This window comes from Pleuronectes platessa, chromosome 6, assembly GCF_947347685.1.
Source record: "Pleuronectes platessa chromosome 6, fPlePla1.1, whole genome shotgun sequence".
Taxonomy (NCBI): domain Eukaryota; kingdom Metazoa; phylum Chordata; class Actinopteri; order Pleuronectiformes; family Pleuronectidae; genus Pleuronectes; species Pleuronectes platessa.
The window spans coordinates 1,400,589-1,409,578 of NC_070631.1; the positions used below are offsets into that span (position 1 = coordinate 1,400,589).

Here is an 8,990-nt window from a genome sequence, read left to right on the forward strand (position 1 = left end):
TCAATTTAGTTAAATCAATTAAAATTCAAATAACAAGCAAATCAAAGTATTATAAATAAACAAACATCAAAGACTCAATCATCAAAATAACAATTAATTCCCTTTCAGAGTCAATCAGAAAATGAACTGTCGATTAATTAAACAAATGAAATAAGGACCTAAAATAATTATTGTTTGAATCGTCTGAGTTCAGATGATGTGTGAGTTTATGTGTGTGTCACTGTGTGTGTGTGTGTGTGTGTGTGTGTGTGTGTGTGTGTGTCCTGGTCCTTTAATCTCCAGCAGAGTGGAAGATGAGGATTAACCAGCGTTAAATGGAAAAGATGAATTCAGGACAGTTCCAGTAAATCCCCAGGTGGGGCTGCAGGGGGCGCTGTTGCTCATCAAAGTCAGAAAGTGTTGCTTTAATACAAAGTTAAGATTCCTCAGCTGTCGCTCATTAAACGTTGACACTTCCTGGTGACGTCACCGTGCACGTTGAGTGACAGCTTGTTTACATCACTCCGTCCGGCTCTGTCACCGTCGCTATAGCAACTGGTGTTACTCCAGCAGCTGATGTCTCTCGGCCCTGTCGCCATGGTGATGATATGTGGAGGACAATGGGACTTATTTCTACTCGTCAGCTGATCAGTGACATAAGAGCACCTGAGCTCGGTTCTTCATCACCCTCTTCATCTTCATCATCCTCATCTTCATGTTCCTCATCATCTTCATCACCCTCTATCACATTCATCATTCCCCTCATCTTCATCATCCTCTTCATCACCCTCTTCATCCTCATCCCCTCTATCACATTCATCATTCCCCTCATCTTCATTACCATCATCACCTTCATTACCATCATCACCTTCATCATCACCCTCATCATCTTCATCCCCTTTATCACATTCATCATTCCCCTCATCTTCATTACCCTCTTCCTCACCCTCATCATCTTCATTACCCTCTTCATCCTCATCCCCTTTATGACATTCATCATTCCCCTCATCTTCATTACCATCATCACCTTCATCATCACCCTCATCATCCTCATCCACTTGATCACATTCATCATTCCCCTCATCATTACCATAATCACCTTCATTACCCTCATCATCTTCATCACCCTCTTCATCTTCATCACCCTCTTCATCCTCATCCCCTTTATCACATTCATCATTCCCCTCATGCTCATTACCCTCATCATCTTCATCACCCTCTTCCTCACCCTCATCATCTTCGTTACCCTCTTCATCCTCATCCCCTTTATCACATTCATCATTCCCTTCATCTTCATCACCATCTTTCACCTTCATCAAAATCACCTCTTCATCTTCACCCTCACCTTCATCACTGACCTGTGGACTCTGAGCTCCTCGAGTAGAAAACACTGGAAATTATTCATTTTAGAATCTTTATAATAAAACCGATCTGAGCTGCGTCATCACTCACACGTGGACTGACGCAGGGCGACCTCTGCTGGTGAGCACGTGAACCTACAACTGCCGGACATAACTAATACATAATTACTAACTGACGCTGTAATTAACAAATAAACACAGACAAAGAAAACTGCACCAACTGGAAACTCTAATTATCTGGGATCTCGTCCCTGAGCTGAGTTTACATCATCGTCACAATGAGATTATTATTTTTGCTATATTAATAAAACTGAATTGAAGAAGTTCCTCTTGGTCGCTGCAAAAAGGTGAAAGATGAAGAAACAAGAAAAGACAGATCTGAGATTTTGTAACAAATTTATTCAATAAAATATACTTGGAACTATACTTGGCTCTTTAAAGATAAATCCACATTCTAAAATATTCCACAGGAGGGAGGAGGCTGCGTTCCGAACACGAGGAAGTGAAATCACTTCAAAAACAAATCACTAAAACCTTGAATTCAAATAAAAACAGAAAGAACTGCTCAATTCAGAGTTACTGTATCTACAGTTTCTCCAAAATACATTTTAAAAACCCGACCGAGTCTCAATCAAATCAAACAAACGTTTTCTCATCGTCTGTGAAGATGAAAACAGAGAAACAAGAATCGACTTCTAGTTTTCCAGCGTTTTTCATTGTCTGAGCTGAAGAGTAAAAAGTCCAGCGTGTTATTAAATCTGTGGATGTGATGGAAGCAGCTCTCATCAGTTTATCACCAGTATGTGTGCATTAATCTGTACATGTGCATCATCTTTAAACTTTAGATATATATTTAAAGTACTGGTCAGACTCATATTCCCCATGTGATCCGTTCATCTTAAAAAGTTCCACCTCCTCGGTGTCTCCTCGTGTTTCGGTCCCTTATGCAACTGGATGCACATAAACACACAGCTCAGAAAACAGGAGGAGGAGGAGGAGGAGGAGGAGTCAGTGCTTCGTACTGATGAAGATTATTCGATGATTTAATGCCTCACTGATGGTTCAACTTTACAAACAGGAAACACTTTTAAAATCATTAAAATGAGGCCCGACAGGTGAAAACAGCTAAAGATGCTGAGTCATGATGTAAAATACAAAGTGCAGTAAAAGAGTCTAAATGACATGTAAGTGAAAAAACAATGTTTCATATTGAAGTATTTTAGAACTTCGTAGAGTTATGATACAACCACAGCTCCGGCCATATTCTTCAGAAGATGCAGGAAATATAAAATGTTCTTTCAACGTAACAACAGATGTTCTGATTGGTTGATTCTGTTAAATATCAGTCAACGTTTAACGGGCAGAACAAATGTTTCGAACCATTTTCCCTTTAGTGTCGTCATCGTAGTGAAAAACGATTTCATTTCTTCTCAAAGTAAAAAACGTGTTTGTTACGAGAGAGAAACCGACGAGTGTTTAGTGTCGTTATAAAAAGACCAAACGTCACTTTGTCCTAAAATAAAGGTTCATCTCAAACTAAGAAGCAGCGTTTCAACATCTCATGTTGAACTAAAAACGTGTTTCTACATTTTCTTTTTGAAGAAAATGTTTTTCCCTTTAAGGATTTTTGTTGCTCATCACAACTAAGTGGTGTTTAGTGTTTTTATTATTACTCATAATTATTATAAGTTTTATCGTGAAGTCCTGGAAGCTTCTCTCACATCCTGATCTGAGGCGTCACAGTTTTTAATTCATTTTTAAATTCAATTATTTTAATAAAAAATGTTGGAATTATATATTTTTAACTAAAATATCACAAACAAGTCCAACAGTTGTTTGTCGACATATTACAACTTTTTTTTTAAATAAAATTTTCTTGTTGTCCATTGAACTTTTTAAAATTATAATCATGATAATTTATAATAAAATAGTTTGTTGAAATATTAATATCATTTATTTCCACATTTTTCTTGTCAATGCGAAGTTGTATCGAAAAATTCCTTAAATCTTTCAATTTGCTTTGATTTATTTAGAACCTAATTTTCATATTAGGCTTTGATAAGATTCTTGAAATGCATTTTTTATTTCGCACTTAGGATTCTTCTTCCTCTAACTTTCTTCTGTATCTTATTTTATTCTGGATCATTTTTTTATATGTATTGTCGTGATTGTACTGCGATGTGCGTCGTCATGCCCCCCCCCCCCTCACTCTCTTGCAGGTCGTGTTTTACCAGAAACTCGATCATGGTTGGCTGATTGTCTAGCCCCGCCCCTTGCTCCTCCAGCTGCTGCAGAAGCTCCTCCCACTGTCGTTTGTCCCTCCCCGTCTGCCACAGAAGCCGAACGACCGCCCCTAGCAACGGCAACAGGAGGGGGTGTGGCCTGTCAATGTGTGGGCGGGGTGCAGCAGTCTGTGGGAGGGGCTTGTCCTGCTCGTCAGTTTGAGTGTCGGCGGGCGTCAGGACACGGAGGGCGTGGTCACAGTGATCCCCCGCCTCCTCCAGCTGGTCCACTTCTTGGAAACAGCACGACAGCCCCACCAGAGTGAAGAGCCAATGGGAGGGGGCCGGGGGCGGGGCCTGAGCCTGGAGGTCGTAGTCATTGGCCCAGCCCAGTTTCTGTTGCAGCCTCTTGGCGTTGAGCAGCGGACCCAGCGCCTCCTGGAAACGTCCCTCCCTCGAAACAACAACACAAACTCAGACGGGTTCACTGCACATCACACTCTGATTACATCTGTTTGTGTTTATCATCAAGAGAACTTCAAGAGAACAGGAAACAGGAACAGGAAACAGAAACTAACAGCATCCAGACGACTGTTGGAATTGTCTTCTAGGAAATTTGCGACTGAAACTTTGAATATTATTTGTATTTACTCTTTAATTTGAGGTGAACGTCACTATTTCATTATAACCTGAATGTTTCAGCTGCTCGCTCACTGGCTCCGTTCAGGGACCGGAGTCCGAACCCGGTTTCATCTGAACCTCATTCTGGATCACTTCTCTTTCCAGAGCTGCTGAAGTCCAGTGTGTCACTGATTCAACTGATTCTTTGGTTTTAACATTTTGGATCAACAGCCTGTTTAGTGTGTCAGGTGACTTCTCATGAGCCACTGGGATGTGTCAGTCAGTGTGTGGTTAGCTACCTGATGAGCAGCTGCCCAGTCTGCAGGTCGCTCAGGTAGAAGAACTGTCGCACACACAGCGCCCCCCGCAGGGTGGGCAGGGAACACAGGTGAGACAGATACTGTTCGAAGGCCCGGCTGCGCCTGGCGATCGTCTCCGCCACGAAGTTCCTCCGCAGCTTCTTACCTGTGGCGATTACAACCGGTGGTTAGGTTTCAGCAGAACCCCCCCCCCCCCCCCCCCCCCACCCTAACCATAACTAGGCTTAGTGCTGTAACCCCTACTCACGTGGAAAACACACACGATCCATCAGGTCTGAGTGAAAACGCCGCAGCGTGGCATGAAGGCGCTGGAAATCGGAGTAGCGGCGGGTGATCACAGCGGGCGTCTTATCGCTGCCCCCGGTCTGGATCACGTGGATGGTGTACAGCTACAGACAGCAACAGACCGAGCACACAACAGACTGAATCACAAGCAGCTCCTGGGAAATGAGAGCGCGGATCATGTGACCAACAATCCTCCACTGCTTGTTTGTACTCACCACGTACTTTGAGGAGCCGTCCTGCATCACACTGGCGTCCGTGACCTCAAACAACAGGTCGTCCGTCAGCCGTCTCCCCGAGGGGGCGGGGCTTCCTCCATCGAGTCGGCACATGTTCCTCCAGCTCTCCTGAAGCTGCCGTGTCAGCAGGGCGGAGGGGGAGGGGCCGATCGGACTGGCGTCTGTGAAGGTTGAACCCAAAGTCAGTTGTTTGAAACCTCAACAACACGTGAATCTTCACACCGTCTGAAATGTCCTGCTCAGGAAATAGAGCCCAGCAGCCAATCAGAGAGCGAGGACGCAATCGGGTCTTTTTAAATGCGACCGGCCAATCGACAGTGTGACAATCTGGGGCCTTCCGATTGGCTGAGGTAAAGTAAGATGAGCCAACAGGAGAGAGGTGGGCGTCAGAAGAGGGAAGCGGGTTGAACCAGATTCCTAATCTTCTCTGTATGAATTCAAATTGGTTATTGACCGACGTGGAGTTCTTTGTTGTGTGAGCCCGGAGGAACTCTCCTGACCTGCCTGATCGATGACGGGTCATCCTGAGGAGGGCGCCACCTCACCTGTGCTGCTGAGCCCCTCCTCCATCGACTCTCCCAGGAAGTCGGAGTCACTGTCATGCCCCTCGCCATCGCCGCTCTCCTCCACTCCTCCTCCTCCTCCGGCGCTGTCGAAGGACAGAGTCCCCCCGAGGCGATCGGTCACACACTCCTCCTCCTCCGCCAGCTCCGCCTCCAACCGGTCCTCATCAAACGCCTCCACTTCCTGTGTGTCTGCTGCTTCCTGTTCCGCCCAGTGGACGTCTTTAAACAGCGAGCGTTTCAGACGATCCAGCAGCCGGGACGCCATGAGGCCACGTGGCCGGAGGAGGCTGCAGCAGCTGAAGAAGAAGCATGAAAGGAGAGTAAACATTGATCATGTGACTAATCATGTGACATATCTCATCGGGGGTCAAGGAGTAGTGGTTTGGAAAGGAGATCGTTTGAGGGAGTCAGGAGAGCTCGATGTGTGGACACAGCAGAGATCCTCACAAACACAAGACTTCTTCTCAGGGTCCTTCGTCTGAGACCATGTGGACACAAGCAGATCTATTTTACTCATTTTATATCATTTGCATCTTAAGAGCTTTTTACATTTGAGGACGACGCAACACAAACAAAGTAGAATATCAATAATCTCCTTGCATTGTGTGATGAGGATAAACATTTATTTGTTGTCAGTCATTTTTCATTTAAGCAAAAAAACTGAATATTTTCTTCTTCCAGCTTCGTTGAATATATTCTCTGCATTTCTTAGTATGTTATGAGGATTAACATTTTATTTATAGAGAAAATAAGTGTCAGGAAAATCAATAACTAAGTGAATCCTTGCCTGCAACACAAGAGATTTCTTATATCCCTTCAAACAAACTCCTCAGCAAAGGAATTAATGTCCAAACAAACTTAGAGTAGAATAATCCTTCAGCTCTAACAGTGGAAACCAAGCCGCTCTCGTTCCGAGCTCCACAAACTGATCCTGAACCAGTCAGAACGAGTTGGCTCCCGTTACAGAGCCGTCGGCCTCCGAGTGGAAACCATGTCACTCATCAATAATGCAGCGCTTTGCAAAGTCAGCCGGACGCCAGGAAAACACACGGCGGCCCCACGCTTCACCGGGCACAGCCGGGGCTCCACCACCGAGCTGCTGAGGAGGATCCACATGTGGAAAGTTCAGCTGAGTGAGTTTCCTCTGAAGATAAAACCTTCATCTGAACCACCTGAAGGAAACTGTCTGGAAAAGGGTTTAACAAGAACCGAGGGGAACTTTGTTTTGAGCAAACCTCTTTGCTCCTCAAATCCTCCTGAGACGGGGAAATTTACTGTTAAATACTGCACTGAGATAATAGAATAATAAAATAATAAAACCCTGTGGGTGTTGGCTTCAGGCTCGAAGCCGTTTTATTCAGCCTGGTTTTCAGGTGCGACACGTTTACAATTAATAAATACTTACACACCAACCCATCCAGGATGAATACTAATGAATATCATAATAGAAACAGTATTTTGATCATGTTTACTGTCTCAAGCCCTGAGGTCACGTGTATCAGGATCTGACTCTGTACAAATGAAATAGAATTAAATGTGAATACTCATTGAAGCACATTTAAATCTCACTGATGTGAATCTGTCTCTGGAGTCACATTAAATCACGTTTCTCTAGAGGCTACAACACCGTGAAGGAGCCGAACCGAACCGGGCCGAACCGAACCGTTCATCTCAAACCGGGTTCTGGACCGAACCGTGGATTTGATTGAACTTCTACCAGCGACCCAGACGAGCAGCTCCAGGTTGATTCTGCGTGAAGCTGAATTCTGACACTTTTTTTATTATAAGTTCAGTAAAGAGAATCTGACCCCGGTCACCGAGCTCCCTGAGCCCGCGGCTGCGGACACCGCCCCCGGGCTGGAAGCTGTCTCTCCCGGCTCCGGTTCCTCCACCGCCACACGGAGAACCTGAAGTTTAGAACCCGCAGAGTGTCACTTCACAGCCGGGAGGAACCATCCCGGGAGACGGAGCGGAGCTAACCGCTAAACCCGCGTTAGCTCCATCAGGAAAGTTAGCGACGAGCTAACAAGTTTGTTGTTGTTTGGGGTGAACGTCCATGGTGGTTCTCTGCGGGGATAAAGAGACTCACCCGCGGGCTTCAGGGTGTCCCCGCTCCGGTCAATCCATCTCAGCTCCGCGGGGCTGGAGAGTGGAGCTCCGGGAGGAACCTGGAGGCTGCTCCGTCCTGCTGGAGGTTTGTGGGTCCGCTCACAGCGCACTGTTTCCGGACTGCTCTCACTGTCCCCCCGCTGCTGGACCCGGAGCTGACACACACACAACAGCAGGGGGCGACACGGAGCCGGGATGGATGGATGGGTGGATGGAGAGAGAGAGGGGGGGGGGGGGGGGGGGGGGAGAGAGAGAGAGAGAGAGAGAGAGAGAGAGAGAGAGATGGATTGATAGATAGATAGATAGAGAGAGAAAGCGATAGAGAGAGAGGGAGAGAGAGATGGATAGAAAGATAGATAGATATATATATAGAGAGAGAGATGGATTGATAGATAGATAGAGAGAGAGATGGATTGATAGATAGATAGAGAGAGAGAGATAGAGATAGAGATGGATAGATAGATGGATTGATAGATAGATATAGAGATAGATAGATAGATGGATTGATAGATAGATAGATTGATAGAGATAGAGATAGAGATAGAGATAGAGATGGATAGATAGATGGATTGATAGATTGATAGATAGATAGATGGATAGAGATAGAGATAGAGATGGATAGATAGATGGATTGATACATAGACACAGAGATAGAGATAGCGATAGAGAGAGAGAGAGAGAGAGAGAGAGGGAGAGAGAGAGATGGATAGAAAGATAGATAGATATATACATAGAGAGAAAGATGGATTGATAGATAGATAGAGAGAGAGAGATAGAGATAGAGATGGATAGATAGATGGATTGATAGATGGATAGATGGATAGAGATAGAGATAGAGATGGATAGATAGATGGATTGATAGATGGATAGAGATAGAGATAGAGATAGAGATGGATAGATAGATGGATTGATAGATAGATACAGAGATAGAGATAGCGATAGAGAGAGAGAGAGAGAGAGAAAGAGAAAGAGAGAGAGAGAGAGAGAGAGAGAGAGAGAAAGAGAAAGAGAGAGAGAGAGAGAGAGAGAGATGGATACATGAAAATAAACACAAGTAAAATGAAAATCTGCTGTGATGATGAAATGTTGTGTATTTATTGTGACTTGACCCCCATGACCGGACCAAACCACTTTTTACTTTTATTTTCTATGAAAATAAATTTTTCTTACTTTATTATTTTGAGCTGTAAGTTAAAATAAAATATTTTTTTTGATAAATTAAACCCCCAAAGTTTTGCTGAGCCACTTCATTGGACTTTGATAGAACCAGGTGAGGTGGATTCATGAAGAG

General features: G+C 44.5%; 2 protein-coding genes across 3 annotated transcripts in view; one reads left to right on the forward strand and one right to left on the reverse strand.

The window, feature by feature from the left end:
• The window catches only part of hm13 (histocompatibility (minor) 13), a 79,467-nt gene that overhangs the window by 48,224 nt on the left and 22,253 nt on the right, over positions 1-8,990 (forward strand). The window lies entirely within an intron of this gene.
• Positions 1,720-7,836, reverse strand: snx21 (sorting nexin family member 21). The gene is made up of 6 exons (XM_053425892.1): positions 7,680-7,836; positions 5,570-5,886; positions 5,004-5,185; positions 4,751-4,892; positions 4,483-4,648; positions 1,720-4,016 (listed from the first exon to the last, which is right to left on the reverse strand). The coding sequence occupies exons 2-6, from the start codon at positions 5,853-5,855 to the stop codon at positions 3,491-3,493; spliced, it is 1,302 nt and encodes a 433-aa protein (XP_053281867.1). The 5' UTR covers positions 5,856-5,886; positions 7,680-7,836; the 3' UTR covers positions 1,720-3,490.